Source organism: Triturus cristatus, chromosome 5_2 (assembly GCF_964204655.1).
Source record: "Triturus cristatus chromosome 5_2, aTriCri1.1, whole genome shotgun sequence".
Taxonomy (NCBI): Eukaryota; Metazoa; Chordata; class Amphibia; order Caudata; family Salamandridae; genus Triturus; species Triturus cristatus.
In genome coordinates, this window is record NC_140588.1 from 699,068,770 (window position 1) to 699,094,432 (window position 25,663).

The window sequence follows — 25,663 nt, forward strand, 5'->3', positions numbered from 1 at the left end:
AAGTTAGGAGAACTGAGGAGATTTTATACATGAATATATTGAATTCCCGTACAATACCCATTATTTTCTGCTTGCTCTATGGAACTTACGATAAGCGATTGGCCTGAGAGACTGACCTTTTCACCCAGTCCATTGTCAGCATTAAGTGGGTAAATGACGAAATGTCTTGTAAAATCTGCAGACGAAGCTTTTGGGTAGCATACGTAGGTAGATGTAGCGTGCCAAGGAGCCCACAAAATGATATAAAAAGGGAGCACCCACAGATATCGACGGACTACCTCGCCGTCTGTATGTAGGTTAACAGGCAGTGCAGGTTTTCCCCAAGAGCTGGGAGCTCTTGTCTTCCTTTGCTTAAAATGTCTTGCTCTGCTTTGCTTGAAGTATCTTATTCTATTTTACCTATATGAAATGTCATGTTATGTTTAACCATTGTTCTCTTTACTTGTGCATTTAAAAGATTTTGTATTGTAATTGCAGGAATGCTTGCTCTAAGAGTAAACGTGAGTGTTCCTAGGTAACATTTTCCTTGGTGTAACTTGTTTCTCATGATGCATTTATAGATGCGTTTTCTCTCTCTCTCTGTCAGTACATTAATTGAGATACAGAGAATATTATGACAGCTGTATGATTATCTGGATTCTGTATTTTGTACTTTATGTCTCTATTCTGCGGTTTCTTTGAAGTTGCATCTTCTCATTAAACTGCCATTGTATTCTGCCTCCAATTCCATGTCTCATATGTCTGTTTTCTTCATTTTTGGAGCAAGCGTTCCTAGGCACCCCGGCTCAAATTAAGGTGCCCCTTTTGTCCCTGACTCACTCTCCTGCTCAGTTCTGTGGTGGCTCCCGGGGATCTGGGGACCGCCCCTAGCTTCCTTGACCCGTAATAGATCTTCCCTCCAACAGCCTCTCTTGCAAGTCCTGTATTGTTGGTTTGTTGCCCCTGCCCCCCTTTCCACTGCCCTCCATAGTCTGTTGTGCTTCCACGGCCCTTCCTGCCTGCTCAGTGTGGTTAAATTGTTGCCTTTGCACCCTCCTACCTGCCTTCAATTTTCAGAGTCCGTGCCACTGGCCTCTGCCTCTCAACAGTATCCTAATGAACAACTAGATTGCTAACATTCTATATTTATTACAAAAGTGTGGAACGCCTGACATCATCTTGATGTAATCAAAACTGTAATACCTAGAGCATTTCCTTTAGAAATTACATATATGAGAGGGTCTTATTGGCATCAAAATTATGGTTAGTGCTCTAAAAGACTAAAATAAGGACATATTTTCTGAGTTTTCAAATAGCGACAAAGCACTTTTAAATTATTTGTTATCTTTATGTTTTTTTATCCAGTTGACCACTTGATTAAATGTTGCACTTAGGGGAGAGGATGTGGTGTTACTTCCAGAACTGCAGACTTTGCAACTGGGGAACCAGGTTGAAGTTTCTGCTTCAGCTCGACATTCTGTGATTCTGGTCAAATCACTTAGTCTCCCCATGTCTACAACCAAAATGAATTTGTTCTTGTGTGATGTAACCAATGCTCATGGAAAGCACTCCAATACCTGACAAGTCTGCACTATATAACACTGCAAAAACACAAAATAATAATTGTTTTGCACACTTCTGTCATTGGGCTATATTTGGGCTACATCTGGGTGATTTTGGGCTACATTTGGGCTCTTTTGTCTCCGGTGGCCATCTTGGGAGATTTATTTGTTATGAAGTTTCCTAATTTCCTCATGTACTGCAGTCTCCTCAGTAGGAAATGCTTTCAGTTTTTTACTTTGATTCCATCATGAAGGTATTCAGATATGTCACACATTTGCCATAAATTCTGAATGTTAGCACTCTAGTTGCTCATTAGATCACTGTAGTAAAACTACTGCACCATGGAAGTCTGCTCCTGGTATTAAAAGTGCATGTTTCAGTCTGCATGTCAGAATTTTTTAATGAAATAGAAGAGGATTTGAGAAGTCACTCAAAATGTGCCCTCATTTTCTTTCTTCAGCATTAATCATAATTTCTATGGCAAAATGAACCTCCTCATTGTGTTCCTTTTTAAATTAAATGTTTTAAGTGTTACCAGTTTATTCCAATCAAGATGGCTTCAGGTGTGCCATACTTTTGTCATAATGAAGACAGTAAGCGCTCTAGTTGTTTTTAAGAACATTCTGGGACATTCTGTCTTTGGGCTATACTTGGGCTACATCTGGGTGATAATTGGGCTACATTTGGGCTCTTTTGTCTCTGGTGGCCATCTTGGGAGACTTATTGGTTATGAAGTTTCCTAATTTCCTCATTTACTGCAGTCTCCTCAGTAGGAAATACTTTCAGTTTTTTACTTTGATTCCATCAAGAAGGCATTCAGATGTGTCACACATTTGCCATAAATTCAGAATGTTAGCACTCTTTTTGCTCATTAGATCACTGTAGTAAAGCTACTGCTCACCAGGGAAAACTGCTGCTGGTATTGAAAGTGCATGTTTCAGTCTGCATGTCAGAATTTTTTAATGAAATAGAAGAGGATTTGAGAAGTCACTCAAAATGTGCCCTAATTTTTCTTTCTGCAGCACTAATCATACTTTTTATGGAAAAATGAACCCCCTCATTTTGTTCCTTTTTAAATTAAATGTTTTAAGAGTTACCACTTTAATCCAAGCAAGATGGCTTCAGGTGTGCCATACGTTTATCATAAGTAGGACTGTTAGCGCTCTAGTAGTTCTTTGGAACACTCTGGGAAGCTGCAGTAGAACACAAAGGAATCAACTGACAGTCTCTGCCCTTGTTGGATGTACATGTTTTACTGAGAATGTCAGACTTCATTCTCACATGACTGAGAAAGATAATGTGAATTTACAGAAAATAAGCTCTCAGTTTAGCCTATAGATCACCTTCCAAACCTCTGTGGTAAAAGCATGAGAAAATATTTTTCTCTCAATCATGATATCCCAGCAGAAGGCTTTTTCACATGGTGAAATCACCTTAGAACATACCACAATTCCTAAAATGAGTATGGTACCATCAACAAATGATTTATAATGTAACTAAAGTCTTAAAACCTTCTATTAACTGCAATGCTTTTTAATGAGGTGCTATCATGTATATTGGTCCCAAGATGGCTGCCAACACTTCTTGGATGAAGTGCTGACAGCCAATCAGATCTCAGGATGAGATGTGTGGTTAGGCTCCGCCCACATATATATATGCTTTTAAATGCTATTTTCTCAGGAAATACTGAACAGATTTACACCAGACCTGCAAAAGGCACTTCCTTGACCTTATGGCTACCTCTGCCAAATTTCAAGTAATTCTGTTCAGCCGTTCGGGCTGTAGCTGTGTCTAAAGGTCCTATGGAAAAATGCATGGGGAAAACGCGTTTTGGTACCCCCCTTTTTTCTCGGCCCCTGCTTGACGAATCCCCCCGAGACTTTCAGGGTAGGAGCGGAGCGTAGCGCCCCACCTATTTTGAAAATTTCGCGAGGATTCGTCGACCGGCGCCAAAGTTATTCCAAATAGAATGTTGCGGATTTCCTATGGAAACAGGGTCCTAACTATAACTACCTACTGGCGACCGCCAGTAGGTAATATATCTCGTCCTGGAGCAAGCCGACCCCTGGACAGACATCTGTGAAGGCCAGTAGCAGTGGAGGCTGGTGTCGGGGCCTATGACGCTGGCTGGCTGACAGCGGCGGCAGAGCTCCCTGGAAATCGAGGGACGCTGCGGTGGCTTGTGGCTGTGCGGAGGGGCGAGCGAGTGGCTTACGACAGCCGCCTGGTTGCGGAAGCGGCGCTGGACCGGTGCCCAGCCGGGGCATGGTGAATCTGTGACCAGAGGGCCATGAGGCGGGCCGGTGCTGTCAGCACCGGGGTCAGGGGCTGCCGCTGCGGTCCTGGTTTTGGGCCGCTGAGGTCCATTGTAAGGGCTCTGAAGCGGCAATGGCATGGGCGGGGCTCTGAGGGGCCTGGAGTTACTGACTGAGCCCTCTGGGAGCTGCTGCGGCGGCAAGCATGCCTCTCTCTCTCTTCGACGCCCCTCTCCTCCGGGCACACAGGGCGCTGGGATCCCCCCTCCCTGTTGTGGGCTGCGCCTTTCTCCCTCATTGCTAAGATCCTCAATTACAGAGATCGCGATACAGTCTTCGAGAATGTCATCATCCGCATCTTCCCCGATTACACACGTATGGTTCAGCAGCTCAGAATGTCTTTCGGCGGCATGAAGCAGAAGCTCAGGGCAATGAACTTAAAATACATGTTGCTATACCCCGCCAAACTCCGAGTAATCCACCATGACAAAGCTCACTACTTCACTACCCCTGAGGCAGCCTGGGACTGGTTGGAGGTGAGAGGAAATAAACGGATATCGGCCCCTATGGGGGCTCTGGGAGGCAACCCGTGGAACCTTGGTCACTGCGCAAGTCACAGAGGCAGGGCAGCCGAAATAAACCATCCTCCCGGTCAACCCAAAGAGTAGTGGTGCAACAAGATGGCTCCCTGGAGCATGAACATAACAGCTCCGATGGCGAGGGAGGCCAGATGGCCCGAGTGAGCCAGGCACTCCTACTGGTTGAGAGCGAGGAAGTCAGAGTGCTGGTGGAGGTGGTCACTGCGACTAGCTCTGAAGCCAGTACCAGTGACATAGTGGAGGATACCCCCCAGCTCGCCGATACGTGAACATGCTGCATGGATCGGATGCCGCCTGAATTTCAATTGAAGTTGCATGGCAACCAGGGAGGTTGGCTGACTGTGGCAATCCTGACGAACTGTAAACAAGTTGACTCTGTAAGACCTGGGGTCTCCAGGCCCTATGGGGCGGTAACGTGACACGAGCGGTCGGGCCACCAAAGGTCTGTGTGTAAAGCAACCATACAACACGCACCTCACATGGGACGAGGAACACACACAATAAGTGACGCCACACTGGAGAAGTTATGTAAATACTCAAGTTTATCCAAGTAGATCACGTTAGATGCAGTTCATGAGGTAGCAGTACATTTCAGAAGCAGATAACACAATTCCTAGCGATATACAGATCAGTCAGGAGTTATAAATGTTGATCATACCATCACTGCAATTCATGACATATCAGTACTGCCTGAGATATAATCACCATTCACGTATATGCACTCACTTTCCTGTAGCGCCTGAGGGTGGTGATTATAGCGCTAGGCGCGCTAATCGGTGATGACCTCAGAACGAGGCATCTAGCACAGAGAGCTACTCGTAATCAAGGACATTTAGCACTTCAATATGGAACATGAATAACAGAGCGCTATTCGTAATCAATAGCACTTAGCATTTCAATATGGGCGCGAATAACAGAGCGCTACTCGTAATCAATAGCACGTAACACTTCAATATGGCACATGAATAACAGAGCGCTACTCTTAATCAATAGCACGTAACACTTCGATATGACACATGAATAACAGAGCGCGACTCGTAATCAACAGCACGTAGCGCTTCAATAGGGCACATGAATAACAGAGCGCTACTCGTAATCGATAGCACGTAGCGCTTCAATAGGGCACATGAATAACGGAGCGCTACTCGTAATTACTGACATTTAGCACTTCAATATGGCACAGGAGCAACAGAGCGCTACTCGTAATTACGGGCACTGAGTACTTCAATACGGGGTAGGACAGTCAATGCGCCTCATGGAGCTTTTAGCGGGGAGTGCCCGGGACTGGAGGAGCGAGTCTCTCGGCTCCGGTGCAGTTCGTAGGGCACCACGCGTCAATACAGTCACGGGGGACACCAGGGAGGGATCCCTCGGCGGGGTCTCTCGGTCGCGTTGATAGGGGGAACTCCCACAGAGAGGGAACCCGGGCTGAGGGTGCGGTGTGGCTCCCGACCAGTAGGGGGCGCACCGGGGACAATCCCAGCCTCCGGGCGTACCTCGTTCTCGGCGTCCGACGGCGTCCGCTCCAGCGACGATGGGGAACTCTGCCCCAGGCCTCGTGCACCTTCTCACACAGCTGCGACGGCAGCGGCGGGCCCCGGGCTTCTCACGGGCCTCGCGACTCTGCAGGGCACTTCTTCCGGCCTCTGGGCCGCGGCGGTGAGCGCGCTGGCTTCCACGTCACAGGGGGGTGCTCAAGTTAAGGATGGGGGTTCCGCGCTTTGCATACGGCTTCAGGGGTCAGTCTGGACACGCAGTCTCAGCGCTTCGCATATAAGTTTCTGTTCTCAGATGTTAGATGAAGTCTTGTTGGCGCAGATGTATCTGGCGCCCTTAAAGGGGTTCTGTTACAGGGGGGTAGGGATGGAGAAGGCGACTAGGTCCTTCCTAGTCAGGCTGGGCAGAGGTTCTCTGGGTCCTCCTACTGCTGGGCAAGATCAGTGGGTTTCACAGGGTCCCTCACTCACTTAAGAGGCAGCACCTAAATCCTGTCACTCTCAGAGGCATAAGTCCCTGGCTAGGCCCTACCGCCTACACTCCTGGTGGATTCTTCCATCTCTGCTTCACCCCACTGGCCAACTCCCCACAAAAGTTTCCCTCCCTCTCTTAAGTAGCCCTAGGTCAGGTGACCTCTGGCCAAGGCGGCAAAAGAAAAACCACACCTCCCTTCTAGAAGGTTCCAGCACATTCCAGGAGCTTCCCCACTCTACCTATGGGACAAAAAGGCGGACTGGAGTCGCAACATTGTTGTGGGGTTCCAGCCAGCTCCTGGCAGCTAGGGTGCTACTAGAACAGGCCACTCTGCAGTAGCAGGGGCCTGTGGCAGCCATCTTTGGTGAAGGGAGCACCTGCACCTTAATACTACAAAAACGAAAGAATTCAGGGAAAAAGGGCCAAGTCCAACATAACCCCCTTCCAGCCAAAAGCCAGGGTAGACGGATCAATGCCTTGATGGTCTTCCCTGCTTGGGGCGAGAAAAGGTGGACGCAGGCCCGCAACGGTAGGAGCACCCGCAGGTTCTCCTCCGCTCTGGAACCCGATGGTTCCCTCTCAAGCCTCCCTGGACCCACAAAGCCACCCCACTGGGGCTCCCTAGCTAGTTGTGGCCAGGACCGGCCCCTGGGCCATCCAGATGTCACTGGCCCATGTGGTCTCTCAGAGTGGGGGGCAGTAGCCCCAGGCCTGTAGTGCCCGTTGACCACTCTCCTACTCTTCCTTGCAGTCCTAAACTGCCTCTGGTCCTTCCACCTGGGGTCCACACCCTTAGGCTGACCAGCCTTCAGGGGCGAGGCTCTCCTCCCCCTAACTCTCCTTCTGGGGTTCCTCACCCTACCCTGCGAGGCACCCTCAGACCACCACTGTCTCCTCAGTACAGGGCCTTGACCCTTCAACTGATTCCTCAACCTAGGGTCTGAACCCTTAGGCTGAGTCGGTGCCCGAGGCGAGACCTTCCTCCCTCTGCACCCCCTCCCAGAGTTCCGCACCCTCCCACCGGGAAGAGTACCCCTGGAAGTTACTTCTGGGGGGACACTGTTAACAGGCGTCCCACCCGCCAGGTCAGGCAACCCCTGAGCCTTGCATCCCAGCCCAGGATCTAAACCCTGCAACTGGGCCAACCCCAGAACCTCAGGAGCGCTGGTTACAGTCGCCCTGGGTCCTCCTGACACTAGGGGTTCCCTTTCCTCGGGCGGCACATCGGGACAGCCTAGGCTCCCAACCTGGGGCTCCCTTGCGGAACTCTCCAGGCCCTGAGACTGCGGTTGGGGCACCTCGGGACACCTCCCCGTCTCACTCCTTCCTATGGATAGGTCGTGAGGCCCTACAACCCTCTCTCCCTGTGACCTAGCTGGGCTATCTGCCACCTCCCCCACCTCGCTGGGTTGGAAGAGCCCTGCACCACCCCCTTCAGGGTCACCCACCAATGCCTCCTCAGACACCCTGGTGATGTCATCCTGGGGTAAATAAAATTCTAGCTCCTGTGGAGCTTTCGGTACTCTGCCACCAGTGTCCTCACTGGACACATTCATCTGGAGGGCACGCAGCTCCAACACCTTTAGCCGAAGCTCGTGCGCCATCCTCCTCTCCTCCATTGCCCATCTCCTGTTTTCCCTTTCTTGTTCCAATCTGGCCCTTTCCCTTTCTTTCTCTTGTTCTAACTTGGCCAGCTCCCACTTTAACTGCCTCTCCTCCCTCCTGTCCTCGTACTCCTCTGGAGACGCGCTCCTCCTCGACCCTGTCCTACTACTGGCCCCAGAACGTCTCCCTGGGGGCACATTTTCAGACACATCTACATTCAATATGTCGATCACTTCTTGGGCGCTCTCCTCCTGAGGTGCATCTGGTGCCTCCTGTCCCTCATCCCCTCTCCCTTCTGGGTGGGCTTCTACCCATGCCCTAATGGCGGTGCGGAGTTCCGGTCCTTTGGCCTTCCGCATCCCAGGCACCCCCATCCCCTGCTCGAACTCCCTTAGTTGCTTCACAGTGTACCCCTCGAGGTCAGCTAACCGGAATTCCATTCTGGCAGGTGGGGACCTAGACACTAAGGAGAAAATTTCCTAGGGTATAGGTAACAGTTATCAGCTAACCAGGACTCTTGCACTCTCAACCTGGACAGTGGAAATAACAATGCAGCAATCAATGGTTTTAGAGTTCTGGAACAAAAATAGGCGTTTAATTGTGGCGCCCTCCGCCTCACGGAAGGGTGCTGTATGGTCACAGGTCCTAAGGATCCCACCGCTGCCACCAATGTAAGACCTGGGGTCTCCAGGCCCTATGGGGCGGTAACGTGACACGAGCGGTCGGGCCACCAAAGGTCTGTGTGTAAAGCAACCATACAACACGCACCTCACATGGGACGAGGAACACACACAATAAGTGACGCCACACTGGAGGAGTTATGTAAATACTCAAGTTTATCCAAGTATATCACGTTAGATGCAGTTCATGAGGTAGCGGTACATTTCATAAGCTGATAACACAATTCCTAGCGATATACAGATCAGTCAGGAGTTATAAACGTTGATCATACCATCACTGCAATTCATGACATATCAGTACTGCCTGAGATATAATCACCATTCACGTATATGCACTCGCGCGCTTCACTTTCCTGTAGCGCCTGAGGGGGGTGATTATAGCGCTAGGCACGCTAATCGGTGACGACCTCAGAACGGGGCATCTAGCACAGAGAGCTACTCGTAAACAAGGACATTTAGCACTTCAATATGGCACATGAATAACAGAGCGCTACTCGTAATCAATAGCACGTAACACTTCGATATGGCACATGAATAACAGAGCGCGACTCGTAATCAACAGCACGTAGCGCTTCAATAGGGCACATGAATAACAGAGCGCTACTCGTAATCGATAGCACGTAGCGCTTCAATAGGGCACATGAATAACGGAGGGCTACTCGTAATTACTGACATTTAGCACTTCAATATGGCACAGGAGCAACAGAGTGCTACTCGTAATTACGGGCACTGAGTACTTCAATACGGGGTAGGACAGTCAATGCGCCTCACGGAGCTTTTAGCGGGGAGTGCCCGGGACTGGAGGAGCGAGTCTCTCGGCTCCGGTGCAGTTCGTAGGGCACCACGCGTCAATACAGTCACGGGGGACACCAGGGAGGGATCCCTCGGCGGGGTCTCTCGGTCGCGTTGATAGGGGGAACTCCCACGGAGAGGGAACCCGGGCTGAGGGTGCGGTGTGGCTCCCGACCAGTAGGGGGCGCACCGGGGACAATCCCAGCCTCCGGGCGTACCTCGTTCTCGGCGTCCGACGGCGTCCGCTCCAGCGACGATGGGGAACTCGGCCCCAGGCCTCGCGCACCTTCTCACACAGCTGCGACGTCAGCGGCGGGGCCCCGGGCTTCTCACGGGCCCCGCGACTCTGCAGGGCACTTCTTCCGGCCTCCGGGCCGCGGCAGTGAGTGCGCTGGCTTCCACGTCACAGGGGGGTGCTCAAGTTAAGGATGGGGGTTCCGCGCTCAGCGGAGCACGCTGCCGGGGGTCCCAGGCCAGGTCAGGGAGTGCAGGGGTCACAGCGCTAATACCTGGTCGATCCCCGGTGGCTCTTCAATCTGCTTTGCATACGGCTTCAGGGGTCAGTCTGGACACGCAGTCTCAGCGCTTCGCATATAAGTCTCTGTTCTCAGATGTTAGATGAAGTCTTGTTGGCGCAGATGTATCTGGCGCCCTTAAAGGGGTTCTGTTACAGGGGGGTAGGGATGGAGAAGGCGACTAGGTCCTTCCTAGTCAGGCTGGGCAGAGTTTCTCTGGGTTTCACAGGGTCCCTCACTCACTTAAGAGGCAGCACCTAAATCCTGTCACTCTCAGAGGCATAAGTCCCTGGCTAGGCCCTACCGCCTACACTCCTGGTGGATTCTTCCAGCTCTGCATCACCCCACTGGCCAACTCCCCACAAAAGTTTCCCTCCCTCTCTTAAGTAGCCCTAGGTCAGGTGATCTCTGGCCAAGGCGGCAAAAGAAAAACCACACCTCCCTTCTAGAAGGTTCCAGCACATTCCAGGAGCTTCCCCACTCTACCTATGGGACAAAAAGGCGGTCTGGAGTCGCAACATTGTTGTGGGGTTCCAGCCAGCTCCTGGCAGCTAGGGTGCTACTAGAACAGGCCACTCTGCAGTAGCAGGGGCCTGTGGCAGCCATCTTGGGTGAAGGGAGCACCTGCACCTTAACACTACAAAAACGAAAAAATTCAGGGAAAAAGGGCCAAGTCCAACAGACTCCCTTTAAGATTTTCACCAGACGCCCGCTGGGAATGCTTACTGTGGACTTAAACTGTTTCATGGCACCCTGGCAGATCGGCTCCAGTGCTCTTCTCCCCTCTCTGCTCTTTTATTCCTCTACGCCTACTCTCTCCTCTCTACAGCTCTATACTACAGACCCCTATCCCGCCCCTCCATTATCTTTCTCTAAATCTTCTACCCTCTCTTCTCTTTTACCCATTTTCTCTGCATGCTTTCTCCCCCCCCCCCCCTCTCTCACCGCACTACCTCGCCCTTTCCTCCTATAAGTTCTAGGCTATGCATGGATATTGTGTCTTATTCTCTCCTTCTCTCTATTCTGGTTAGTCGAGAATGTAGAACGTGTGTTTTGCAGACGTGAGTGATTGTGTGAATGTAGTAGCAGTGGAGGCACAGGAACACTGGCTACTCACGTCTGTGGAAGGACAGGACTTCCCCTGCAGCCTCGCGCAGTAATAGGCATAGTGTGAGTGTGGTGTGATTGATTGATTGTGAAAGTGTGTGGCTAGCGCAACGTCTTAGAAGTTAATTTGTATATTGCTCGTTTGGCAGGGCAAATGCCAGATCAGTTTAGTTTTGATCTTTAAGTGGGTGTTACTATGCTAGGACCGGATTGGGAAGGCACGGTTCATTTATCATGTGTTTACCCGATGGGTGGGGACAGACAGTTCAGTTTTTTGTTTTTAATGCGGCAACAGCTGTGGCGGAGAGGCTGTGACAGTCCCAGTTTAACTGTGTAGTCTAGAGATGGATGATTTTAATATTGTCACTTGGAAAGTATGAGATATTCTGAACAGAGCTCGGTATATCAATGACTAATTTCTTCAACAGTATCTGGTTGTCCACAAACGCCAGGGGCATGGAGTGGGAGCGCATTAAAAGTGGTGCTGCGGGGAGAATGTTTGTCTAAGGTGGGTGGGATGAGCCAGCGACTGGAGAGGGACCTTGTGGCTGCTGAGAATTCCTTGAAAGCTCTACAGAGCACAAGCCCCGATTTGGGAACTGTGGGTGAGTAACGGCTTAGAGCTCACCGGCGAGGAGAAATATGGGACAGGCTGGATTGCCTGTTAAAGCAAGAATACCGACCGCTCCTACATAGAGAAGCTGATAAAACCGGAAAGCTGTTAGCGTGGCTTCTCAAGAGAGCGCCTACCCCCTACTATACTATAAATTAGCCTGTCGGACGGGACACACACACAAACATACACGCACTCACACTCACCTGGCGGACGCATACGGCAGCGGCCAGATGACTGAAGGGGCAGTCATAGCGCGGTTCTTGGATGGACCCCTGCAGTGACTCACTGACTAGCAGGGCACAGATCACCCATGAAGACCTCCAAGAGGCAATGCGAGATATGGCAGATGGTAGGGCTGATGGGCCTGATGGCCTTCCAGTAGAATACTACCGGGCGTTTGCAGAACAGCTGCTCCCAAGGCTGTTGGAGCAGATGGGACACTCCCGATGTCCATGAGAGAAACCCAAATAGTAATGCTGCTCAAGCCGGGCAGGGACCCTACCTCGCCACGCTCCTACCGCCCCCTTTCCATGCTCGGAGTGGGTAACAAAATCCTGGCCAAAGTTCTGCCATTAAGGCTGAACAGAGCAGGTACCCACCTAGTGCATGATGACCAATGCTAATTCATGCCTGGTCGGGGCACACAAATTAATTTTTGTAGACTCGCACACGTACTACACTCCATTGCAGGCCTGGAGATACCGGCCGTGGTGATCTCCTTAGACATAGAAACAGCCTTTGACACCTTGCAATTGGAATACTTATGGGAGGTACTATATGGAATGGGACTGGGTCCGGATTTTGTGGCATGGGTGCGCCTCATGTACCAGCATCTCACGGCCAGTGTGTGCTGTGGTGGGCTGGTTTCTACCCAAATCCCCATCGAACGGGGCACAAGGCAGGGTTGCCCCCCTGTACCCGGTCCTATTTGCACTCGCAGTGGAGCCTCTCGCAATTCGACTGCGGAGAGACATGGAACGCTGGGGCCTAGTAGTGGGGGAGCAAACACATGTCTTGTTCCGCTGTGCGAACGACACATTGATTATACATGCACCACCCTGCTTAAGCGGATCTCATGACTCTGTTGGCTGACTTTGGGAAGGTGTTTGGGCTGATAATTAACACAAAAAAGCCAGTTGCATTTCCAGTGGCAGATCTGGCGGGATGCGGCTGAACTACCACTGCTGGCACTCACTTGGAAGAATGACCACTTGAGTTTTTTAGGGATGCAGACCGCCCACTCGACCGAAGCCCAATATGCCTTGAATATGGGGAAAACCCTTGAAGGCTTGAAAGAGTCAATACTTCTCTGGAACTGACTACCGTTTCGGTCATGGGACGGGTGGCGCTGGCAAAGATGGTGCTGCTTCCCCGTTGCCTATACACACTGCAAAACTCATTCTGCCATATTCAGAGTGACACCTTCACCACTCTGAACTGTCTCCTGGTCTTACTGGTTTGGGCCGCAGAGTCAAACTCGATCTCCTAAAGCTGGACGTGCAACAGAGTTGCCTGGGGCTTCCGAATTTGCGCCTCTACTATATTGCGGGTCTTCTCAAATATGCGGCACAGTGGTGCGGGGATGGCCCGAACTCGGGGAAAAAAGGCGACTCGCTGGCTGGTGCCCAAAAACGGACCTCCCTAGGTACCTAATAATTGGTTCGAGGTCCCCCCAAGACTGCCTGGGCCCGGGAGTTGGAGGGTCACCCTTGTGCTGCGGAGGGCCACTTATGCCCTTGCTCTCCCCCTGAAGTGGCTTCCCAGTTTCTGCCATATCCAATCGGTAATGGTCGTGTCCAGTTGGTTTTTTATTTATTTATTTATTTATTTTAGCAGTTTTGTATAGCGCGAACAAGACCCTTGCAGGTATCAGAGCGCTTTACAGTACAGAGAATCAACAACAACAAAAAACAAAAACATATAGGTGACGTATAGTAGGTTAATACAATAAAGATGAGCATAGCGAACAGCATGTATTAACATGGGAATATCCGAGAGTCAAGTGAATTTGGATAGAAGAATAGATTTCACTTCGTTTTTGAAAAACGCTGCGGATGGATTAAGTCTCGTTTCATGTGGCAAGGCATTCCAAATCCTGGGATCCATTCCTGAGAAGGAGCGGTAGTAAGTTTTCTTCTTGGAGAACCGTTGTGGTTTAAGTAAAAGATTGCTGGAGCTCCTAGTGGATCTGTTACTGCCCGAAAGTACCAATTTCTCCGCTAGGTATCTCGGTGTTTTGTGATGCAAGGCCTTATGCGTCATACAAGCGATTTTCAGTTGAATTCTGGCCTCAACAGGAAGCCAGTTGAGGGCACGAAGGTCAGGGGAGATGTGGCTGTTTCTTTTGGAGCCTGTGATGAGCCTAGCAGCTGTATTGAGTGTGGCTCTTAAAGGAGCGGTCGTTGATCTGGGTAGGCCGCAGAGAGCCATGCTTCCGTAATCCACTTTGGGAATTACTAGAGATTGAACTGCCTGTTTAAAGTCGCTGGCCGGTATGAAGGGTTTCAGTTTTCTCAAGGTGTTAATCTGGAAATTAGCTCCTTTGGTTGCAGCGCTGATGTGCTTCTGCATATTTAATTTATTGTCCAAGGTTATTCCCAGTGATTTAGCTGAGTCAATGATGATAGGTTGACCATCGAATGCTGTAATGTGCTTCATCCATTCAAGTATGGTGGCCGTTTGGTTGGGAGGGGCGATTAGTAGAAATTCAGTTTTTAGACTGTTTAGTTTTAGATGATTTTCTGCCAGCCAGATCTGTGTTTTAAGGAGTGTTGAATTAAGGGACTTGATGTCATCAAGTGAGTGGACCTTAATGTAGAGTTGAATGTCGTCGGCATACATGTGATATTGGATGTTAGATGAATTGAGTAGCTCAGTGAGAGGTTCCATAAACATATTGAAGAGTGTCGGGGAGAGGGATGAACTCTGGGGTACTCCCAGAGTGACCGGAGAGGGGTTGGAGAGTGATTGGTTGATCTTGAATCTTTGTGTTCTGTTTTGCAGGAAGGACGTGAACCAGTTTAACACAGTACCAGATAGTCCCATCCTGTGTTTCAGCAGGTCTAGAAGATTGTCATGTTTGACTGTGTCGAAGGCTGAGGATAAGTCAAGCAGGATTAGCAGGCATCCTTTGTTTTGATCCAAGATTTGCAGCGCGTCATCAATTATGTGGGTCATGGCTGATTCCATGCTGTGCCCAGATCGAAAGCCCGATTGAAATTGGTCTAGAAAGTTGAAGTGGTCTATGTGATTACTAAGCTGCACGTGAACACATTTTTCTAGTAGTTTGGCGAGGGTCGAGATGTTGGAAATTGGGCGATAGTTACTCAGGTCAGCTGGGTCCGCCGAGGGTTTCTTTAGGATGGGGGATATCTGACCCACCTTGAGGATGTCTGGGATGGTTCCTTGTGAAAGAGAAGTGTTTATAATCCTGGTCCATAGGGGTAATAGCAATGGCATGAAGGTTTTTAAATGGGTTGCTGGGAGAGGGTCTGTGAAGTGATTGGAAGGATTCAGTGCTGGGATCATATTTAAAATAGTTTCTTCATTGTAGCAGCTGAAGTCGGTCCAGGAGGCATTGTTCTTGAGAGCGGGCTTTAGAGGGGATATTATCGGGATGCTAGGTGTGGACGGAGCACCACTCCTTTGTGGGCCAGTATGTGATAAAAGATCATTAAGTAGGACTGTTTTTAAGTTTTCAGTCTTAGTTGAGAAAAATGATGCAAGATCCTCACAATTGGGCAGTGTGTCAGGATCAGCTTGGGGGGAGTGGGACAGGCCCTTGGATTGGGCTTTGATTATTTCGAATAGTCTTTTGGGACGATTCTTGGCTTGGTCCAATTGTTGACGAATGAAGTCAGCTTTCGATCGTCTAATCTTTCTATAGTAGGAGTTTCTTTTACTTCTTAGCAATTTGAGGTGGGCAGCAGATGGAACAGCTCTCCATTGTCTTTCAACTGTTCTTAGATATCTTCTGTCTTCATTTAGCCTACCATCATACCAGGGGTTTGATCCTTTTGCGGTGGTTCTTTTCAGTTGTAGTGGGGCTAGGTTATCTAGTACCTGACTCATCGAGTTGAAGTAGTGGTTGGTTAGAACATGTACATCATTTTGGCCCTCCAGTGGGAGTGTAAGGGTGTGACTAGCGGTTGTGAGAGAGGCAGGGGTGATGTTTTCTAGATTCCCCTTCCAAATTTTCGTTCTCATTGGTTGGATAGAGAGTGGCTTGACTTCCTTGTTGATGTGGAAAGTGATTATGTGATGGTCAGACCAATCGCAGGGGAGGATCGAATCTAGCTGGGTAGAGTCTGTTTTGGCAATTACTAGGTCGAGGATGGAACCCTTATCGTGGGTAGGGCCATCACATATTTGGGCCAGATTAAGGTCTGACAGAAAAGCTTTGAGGCTATTGACCTCAGAGTCTTCTGGATCATTCCAGTGGAGGTTGAAGTCCCCCAGGAAGATTTGCGTATTTTGTTGCCCGACATTTGCGGCTATGATATCCATTATTTGTTCGATGAAAATGGGATTGTTCCCAGGAGGGTGGTAAAAAGAATGAAGAGAGCATAGAGGCTTGTTGTTGTTCTTGATGTCTAGGCAAAGGTACTCACATGAAGAGAGCACCGGTGAGTTGATGCGGTTCACCGAGAGGCAGTTCTTATAGATGCAGGCAATGCCTCCCCCAGGCCTATCTAGTCTGTCAAGTCTTGTGATGTAGTAGTTGGGGGGGACTAGTATGTCTAAGAGGGGCGTGGAAGAATTGTTTAGCCAGGTTTCAGTCAGAATTATGAGATCGGGTTCTGTAGTTAATATGAGGTCAGCTATATCCGTGGCATGACGCGATGCAGATCTACAATTTAGTAGGATACATTTGAGCTGGGTTATAGAGGGAGTAGTGTTATGGTTGTGGAGGATGGGTACCCTCTTGAGGTTGTTTTCAACAATACCTCTAGGCGTAAGTCGTTTCGGGACTCTAGAGGTATTGGGTTGGATGGGTTGGATAAAGGACAATTTTTGCCGGTCGTCTGTCTGCATGGGTTCCAAGGGAGGCGGTGAGGGTATGTAGGAGTGTAGTAGGGAGGTAAGGTCTTTCTCAGATAGGGTGGATGCTTTCCTGTTGGGACGTGATGGGGCTTTGGGGTAAGGTACTGTTTTCCAACTGGGGGGCGACTGAGACAAGGGGCCAGTGGTTGGCTGATGAATGTATTTAGTTTGTGGCTTGTGTGATTGCAGAATCAGGTCATGAAGGGTTTGGTGCAGGGAGAAGGGGGAGCCATGAGGTCTCGTATATCCACGAGGGTGTTGGGTATGGTGATGGGAGTGGAGAGGGGAGTACTGTAAGTAGGATGGGAGAGGATGTAATTTAAGAGATAGGGAGTGTTAGTGGTAGACGAAGGGACACATGTGTAGGCTGGGGGTGAGATAGCGCCAATATACGGCGAGGTGGGTATAGGAGAAATTGAGATGGAGTTGGGGGCCGAATAAGAATTATGTAGGTTGCTTAATGGGGTGTTGGCTATGCCAGGACTGGGAGGTTTATTGTTGTGGGATAACGCTAGGGGAGGTCCATGTGCGGACTCAGATTGGGGGTCAGTCCTATAGTTGGGGGAATGATTGGTTGGTGAGGTGGGGTAGGGGCTTGCCACTTTTGCTTTGATGATCGGGAAGATGTTATCCAGAATGTGAAGATTATGGTCTGACGCCTGCATGAGGATGATACCATTATGATAGATGGTGATAGTGGCATTCGCTAAGAAGAATGGGGAAGGAGTGATGTGTATTGTGAGACCGTGTGCAGTTTTTTTGGTGGATGCAGTCGCGAGTAGTGTGAGAAAGGCCTTCCTCCATTGTGCTCTTCTTTTGGTGTAGAAAATGATGTCGTTAGTTGTGCGTCCAGTGTTATTAGAAAAATAGATATCAGCAATTGGTGTTTCTGGGTTCGATTTTAGCTGCCTATGTTTAAAGTCTTTGGCCGCCTTTTTTGAGAGGCCAGGTGGGTATTTGATTGAGTAGGTATGAAGGTGGCTGCACTTCGGCATGGAACCTTTACCTCAACGACACCTTCCTATCCTTTGAGGTTGCAAAAGAACATTATAGGGTTCCGGAAGGCCACTTCCTCCAGTATGCAAAGATAACACGCACGATCAGCGATATCTGGACTGCATTCCTGACTGAGCCAGAGAATTGAGCACTCTATGCACAATCCTAGATCCAGGCTCCTTCTGGGGTTTAATATCTCGGTTATACAGGGCCCTGAAAACAGATCGTAGACTTAATTTAACAGAGACACGGGACAGGTGGGAGAAGGACCAACCTGCGCCATTAACAGAGGGGGAGTGGAAACGCACATTCGCACAGGTTCAAGACATCTCGAGCAATGCCCGAGTTAAGCTTACACAGTTCAACTATCTCCACCGAACCTACCTAACTCCTCTGCGCTTATCTCAGTTTGACCCTTCGCACTCACCAAATGCCTGAGATGTGGTGCCTCCCCGGACCACTTAGTTCATTTGACCTGGGATTGTCCCATGATCCGCTCTTACTGGAGCATAGTGATGGATAAGTTGTGAAGGGCAACGAAGCTCACAATTGAGCTTAGTCAAACACTGCCTGCTGGGCGTGCTACCAGTCCCCAAGGCCACAACCCGCATGCAGCATAAATTCAACATGCTGGGACTGGTGTTGGTGAAACGCCGCATAGCTATCCACTGGAAGCTAGCCGCATACCCCCTCCCGGAGAAATGGATGGCGGACCTCTGCAAATGGGGGGGGGGGGGGTAGCGGAAGAACTCAGTCTACGTGCAGTCCGTACATATGGGAACGCTGACAGAGACCTAGAGACTTGGGGAATCATGCTGGAGAGCACATAGAGGACAGACCACACTGGAGGGAGCGACACTGAACGGTCACGGAATAGGACACCGACGCCCACGCAGAGGGACTCCTCTGTGGGCTCGAACCCCCCCCCCCCCCCCCCCCCCCCCCTCTCCCGCAGTTCCATAATGATCATAACTTTGGGCCCCTCCATCACTGAGGAAACATTTTCTAGCCCACCACATGCACCAGGGTGTTGGCCACTAGCTAGCTCACATGCCGCTGCCTCTGAGATTTCATGGATTAATATGCCTTTTTCACTAATTCACTCTTCACTTAAGCACCCATTGCATCATTTAGTAACATGTGAAGACCTCTCTCTACACTTAATCATAGACACAGGAATATAATGGGAGGGAGGATGTCGTAACCGCCAGATGCTGTCAATAGCACCAACATGTTTAAATGTTTCATTTAGTATTACAAAAAAAAAAGGAGTAAGAAGATGGAAGAGTAGCACATATGCGATGAGGGCTAGGTTAGTACAAAATAGAAGTGCTTATGTAAGAAGCCTGCAAACTGCCGCTCCATCATTATAAGAACTGTACTAAGGGTCCCCTGGCGGTGTGATCACACAGCTACTGATGTTTTCTGAAACAATATATGTATGATGATCCTACTTTGCTTACTGCCAATAAAAAGAATTTAAAAAAAAAAAAGACTTGTTCTAGGTCTAGGATGTGAAAAGAGTTATAAACGTCAATTCAATATGGTAGTAAATAATGAAATAATGCTCACTAACTTCAAAATCCAGTCAGTGTTTTAACTTCAAAGAAGAGAATGTTGTTGATTTACAGGTAGGTATTAGCAAAAGTTACAATTTGGATCTATGAAGAAAATCAGAAAGTACTATCACCTTCTGGGAACAAAGATGTTGAAAGGATCCTGTGTGAGACAGATGTAGTATTGGGCTCACACACCCACTTTGGAGCCTCCAATGAATTCTAATACTTGAAGTCCTTTATCTTGAATTATACCAGTCATGTTTGAAAATTGTCAAATGTCAGGACACTTCCTAAGACCAATGACTACACTATTTCCCACTGATAACTGGTGTCTCACCTATGATTTTAAAAGTCAAAATCAGTGGAACATGCAAGCTAGGAAGATAGCACCGTTATGTAATTGTGGTGACCTTTTCTATCTAACTCCATGCCTAGGAGTCTGAAGGCAGACTAGCTATTGTTTGGTCTTGTACCAGGGAGGAGGGCGACACGGGCGCCTAACAGGTTAAGAAAGGGTCGGGACAGTGCAGACCTGTTGAAGACCCTCAGTTTCAACTCTGTCAACCAGCTGGTGCTGTTTTTGGATTTTCCTTCTCCTGTGCATCTTGGTTTTGGGGGATCTTGTTGCTCCTGGGCTACATAAACTCCTGCAATGTGAAAATGAAACAATTTGCTCACAAAAACGATTTCAAAATAACTTTACTTTGAACATTACTGGAGCCAGAAATGTGATTTTTCGGCCTTATTTGCCGTTCTCCCTTGCTCACGTGGTACATTTCTGTCCTCTACAGGGGGGCAGTGATGATGAGAGGAAGCATCGCAAACTCCTGGAGGCCATTAGCTCACTCGATGGAAAGAAAAGGTATTTATTTATACATAATATTGCTGCATGCGGTAGAAAAGAAAATCTAAACGTCATACTAGGGGTAAAGTGCTTTACTCCATAATCTAGATTTGTTCAAGTTAATTGCCTAGTTGCGAGTGTCGAGGGACACCTCAGATTTTGAATCATTTACTTAAGCAAAATCCGCGTCCGCCAAACCCTGCATTGTTCTCTACAGCATGCTGCCCTTGTATTGTGGAATAATATGTAGAGTGGTCATGCGTGTGAGGGTAAAAAATGTGTATGTGTGAATTGCTCCACTGAGGAAAGTCAATGACATTTAGATAAGTGTGGAAGAAGAAAAAATAATGTAATTTCTATTAACGTAATCTTTTATTCCTAATGTTAGAAAGTAGTTTCTGTCTTTTTCCTAATTGATACTATTGCACAACTCCTCTAACAGGAGAGCTCAAGCAAGCTTTTTACAATTTTTGTTTTTTTTGTAGTGGTGTCTCACCTTAATTATTAGAATTGCAATCGTAAACATATCTTACAGTGCGAGGAATGGATTGTTGAAGGACTCGTATTTGTAGACTTTCAGTGCCCACCTAGCTCTAGTTAGATCTTTCTGTTGTGGTTTGTGAGGTTGTAAAAGTTAATTGAGGTTGCTTCTGCAATATTATATTTGTTGTATTGCATGTGTAATACATCAGTGTATATCGTTCGAAGGACCCCGTATTTTTTTTAATACATTTTCTGTCCTATTGATTTATTGTCGCCATTTGGAACCAGATAAACATGAATATGTACAGTGCTTTTCACTAAACAATGGACTTTAACTGTCGTACAAATGGACTGTTGGCATTTAAGAGTATCTTTAGACAGCAGTAGGACCCGGGTTTGGGCACTAGATAGACGGGTATTTTAAGTTTTTGAAGTGTCGCACTTGTCATAGTGCTACCATGTTTCCTTAATCATGCATGTCTTTACACCGAAAAGTGAAGGAAGCCCTGATATTTTTTAAAAAAATAGAAACTTTGGATTCCGCTTCTCTACTTAGTCATTAGATGTGAGCACCCGCCGGGGCGTTCAAGGGGTCTTTAACTTTTAGCAAATAACTATCTTTTATGTGAGACTAGATCAGTATAGGATTTAAGCACTTTCCTCTCTTGCATTCTAATCTAGTGGAGTAAATAGATTTTGAGTGCTCAGATTCCGTATGTGAACTCTAGACATTTACCATTGTTTGATTACATGCATGTATGTTTAATCATTAAATGTGATAATTTAAAGGGATTTTAAACAAATTTTCCTGTCTGATCTTTGAACCAGAGAATTATGAAAGCTGTGTTTTTGCCTTGGTGAAGGAGCAATCCACACCCAAAGCACAGTAAGAATTAAGCCCGTCATCTACTTCTAGGTGGATGTGTATCTTTAGCCGTCATCTCTTGTTAATTTTCCCGAAATTTATAGATAAATTCGATCTGTAATTACAGTGGTTGCAGAGGCAGAGCACCGGCTACTTTGCCAGATATACATAAAGAATAATTAGAACTTGATTTAATGAGAGAATGGTTTCACTCTAACTAGCAAGTATGGTACATCTGAAGAACTATTTTCAATTAGAGCCGAGTTTTCAACACTTACTTTCTCTGTCTAATCGCAAATGCCTGGAAACGTACAATGCATGCTATATTTATTTTTTAACTTGCTTGTTGCAAAGTGTATTTTATTTGTTTATAGCAGTGTGACCTATGCATATATACTTAGTATTCATTTTTAGGTCTCGTCTGAGACAGCGCTTTAGCGCTGCTCTGGCGAGACTTATAGTAAGCGAGTTTTGGAAGTGCAAACGAGTGCTTTCAGGCCTCCAAATACAGTGCATGTGCGCCGGGCGCGCGCACCATTTGGAGGCCTGAAAGCACTTGTTTGCTTTCACTTTCGCGGGCCGCACGGTGATCGCGATTGCGATCAGTTTCACACAGCGCGCGCACCATTTGGCAGCCTGCGTGTACATTTCGCTGGCGCTTTGATGTTCTCAGTGAGCCGCGCGGCCACTGCGAACATCAAAGCGCCCGCGAAATGTATACGCCATTTGCCACCCCCTCCCTTATCCCACTTCCACTTATCTCCTTTCCTATCCCTGCGTCTTTCCCTTCAGCGCGCGCACTTGTTTGCAATACTATGCTCCTTTCTCGTCACCCTGACCCCACCGTCCTTCGAGGCATCCGCTTCCTTCCCCTCTCTCACCTTCATCTCCACCTTGGTGCTAACTGTCCCTTTTCTTTCTATCCTTCTCTCATCCACTTGCAGTCTCCACCTCTCTCCTTCTACGTTACTCCTCAGTCTCTCCACTCTATTTTGCTTCTAGCAGCTCATTCCTGTCGTCTCTCTCCGGCATAACTTTCCATGTCTCCCCATCCCCTTGCTCCCTCTTACGCTGCTTCAGGAACTTTCTCTCAGTACTCACCCAGCCCAGAGATGTGTCCCGCCTTCACGCACTTCTTGATCCGGCTCAGCACAGTTTGCTTGCTCTCCAGACTCTGCAAGAGAAGCACAGGGCGGGCAGGCTTCTCTCATAACACAAGCACTACTGAGAACCAACACGCTGCGAGCGCGAAGCGTGTGAGGGGGCTGTGGTGCTGTGCTGCTCGGTGAGTGCAGGTGCACTCTCTCATTACCCCACAGCTGGTCATCTGCAATTCTGTGGCCTACAGTGCTTTTCACGACCACTAATGTGTACATTTCACATTTCCTATGAGTCCGGGTGCAAATTTGCTTAAAAAAAACCTGCAAAGCTCGCATGAAGTTCCCTATCCACGCTACCCCCCCCCCCCCCCCCATTAATTGTCTCACGTGATTAATTCGCGTCATACAGAGTTGCTGGAGCATCTCTCGCACTCCTTTTATTTTCGTTTTTGTTTAGAACCAACATGCTGCAAGTGCGATGTGTGTGAGGGGGCGGGGGTGCTGTGCTGCCCTCGTAATGGCTGCTTCAGGCAGAGCTGCTGGAGATGCTACTTTAAGTTTGTTATGTTGCAGAAGCAGCGACGCTCTGTATACCAAGGGAGCCGTGCTTTTCATATTTGCATGCATTACAAAATTGGATGTACTTCCTTAAATAGCTAATCATACACTCATAAGTGTGTTTTTTAAGCTCACAGAATGTCTTCAATTTCTATAGCCCTTAGTCCCCTCACTTTGTCCAGTTGTCCTTCTTCATCGGTACTGCTCTTTATGTTGGTTGACCCAGTCAGAAGACACTATTTGCTGCGTACTAATGCTGTAAACAATGGAAATATTGTAAATCAGCAGGCCAGCCAAAAGGGTGATGGGCGATGCATAATCCCAGGGGGTCGCCAGCTATTCCAAAGAGCAACTGTGAGTACTCTCACTACCCCTCCCTTCTCCTTCTCCCTCTCCCTCCTTGTCAGTCACCGGGCTACAGCTTGTTCCTGTTTGTATCCGTCGTAAGATATTTTCCGTACCAATATTGTCCAGGTCCTTAAAGTGATGCATGGCAGGATGGGTGGTGCGCATGCAACTATACATATTGACTTCATTCAGAGAAATGCATTCCAATTCTCCACATGAATGCCTGACACAAACATTCAGGAGTTATATATAGGGCAAGATTGAACGAGGTCCAACAAATGTATCCAAGATAGATGTACCTAGGGAACGTCGGAACTTACACTCAAAATGTTTCATGTCCAATAAAAACCAGCATTTGCAATGCAATAATAGGTCTCGCATTTTCGAGAGTTTAAGCTATTGGCATTGTAAATAACAATGCGTTGTATTTATGTTTCAAAAAACAAAACATAAATAAAAGGCATTGTGATTTACTATGCCAATAGCTCCAACTCCAGTAAATGCGAGACCTGTTGCATTGCAAATGCTTGTTTCATTTTCTAAGCTTTATTTCGACTTCTATTGTCATAAAAGCAGACATACATAAACATTTCCAATTACATATACAAATATACAGTCCCAGTCTTCAAGATAATACGTACGAAGGTCAAACCACAATTGATCATATCCCAGCTATGCTTATAAATTTTAAAAATAGACATACATTATAAATTAATTTAAAAGCCAGATTATATTTTAAAACCATTCCTAAATACATGCTAAAAAAGGGGGAATAAATAAAATTCTTGGTAGCTGTCAGGCCAGGAAATGGTACACCAGCCTGTATGCATTACAGTTTGCAACCTAACTGATTCCTTTATAAGGTACACATTGAATAGGAATCTACTTATACTAAACACTATTGGTTGCGAGGTGTTTGACTTAAGTATGCGTTCTGCCTCTTTAAAGGACCCGGTCCCCATATTTTTACATAAGGGTTTAATCCAGCGATCCCTTAGTTTTTTATAAACTGGACAGAAAAACAGAAGGTGAGCATCATCTTCTTTTGCTTTTTGGGAACAAAGGGTACACAACCCACTAACATTATTACCCCCCCAACTACTAGTATTTACAGAAATCTGTAAAATCCCATATCTAAATTTCAAATATAATGTTTTTGCTAGGGGAGGTCTTATATCATCCATAAAATGTTCGAATACAGGAGTATCCTTTGTAATCAAAAATCTCTGGGTCAATGTACCTAATGAGGAACTAGAAAATAATTTGTCCTTAATATATGTCCAGAAAGCAAATTTCACAAGTTTCTTAGAAGATGGTGACATATTCTGGGGTTCTTCCCAAAAATGTGAGAACCCTAACCTGGTAAACCACTGGGAAATATATTTTAACCATGCAATGTTTTTGTACTCATCAATTCAAATTATTTCCATCAGTCCACTCTTGTAGTCACACAACTCAGGGGTTGTCCATAATCTAACCCAATATAACAATGGCCTTAGTGTGGCTTGATGATCTGTCCTTTTAAGGTTAATGTCCATAAATACTGGAATTATCGGGGTTCTTGTGGGTATTTTAAGCAACCTACGTATGAAGTGATTTTCTTCCTTCTTAAAGTTGCTTTTGCAGGAATGTCCCCATACTTCAGCGCCATATAATGCCGCTGATTGAGTCTTTGCTTTAAATAATTCTAGTGCCGGCGTAATCGCTTTAGATAGGCTACTGCCATGCACCTTTAGGATAGGCATTGAATTTTGTTTCAAAATTAATTTACTTTTTTCCAACTGCCTTTTCCAGGTAGACATACTATCCAGCGTAATTCCCAGATAATTAAAGCTCTCCACATACTCCAATTTTTGATTATTTAGGGCCAGATTCTTTCTAAAAGATTTCTGAGGGTTTATGGACATATATTTTGTTTTCGATGAGTTTATTTCTAACCCCTTCTCCACACAGTAGTTGTTAAAAGTGTTTACTAGATTTTGTAGACCCCGTGGGGTTTGTGAGATGAGGATTGTATCATCAGCAAAAAGTAATGCGGTGATCACCTCATCTCCTAATTTCAGGGAATCATGTTTACAATTTCTTAGATAGGTGGGTATATCATTAACATATAAAGAAAAGAGTGTGGGCGCCAGCACACAACCTTGGCGTACACCCCGACCTACAGGGATGGCTTTTGAAATTT

The 25,663-nt window shown here is 47.3% G+C and overlaps 1 protein-coding gene across 2 annotated transcripts in view; it reads left to right on the top strand.

Annotated features, from left to right (window-relative positions):
* Window positions 1–25,663, top strand: part of UTP14A (UTP14A small subunit processome component) — a 458,135-nt gene that overhangs the window by 62,295 nt on the left and 370,177 nt on the right. For both annotated transcript variants that reach the window (XM_085607771.1, XM_085607772.1), the window contains one exon: window positions 20,072–20,142. In XM_085607771.1, coding sequence (XP_085463897.1) covers window positions 20,072–20,142 — 71 coding nt within the window. The remainder of the gene's footprint in view (window positions 1–20,071; window positions 20,143–25,663) is intronic.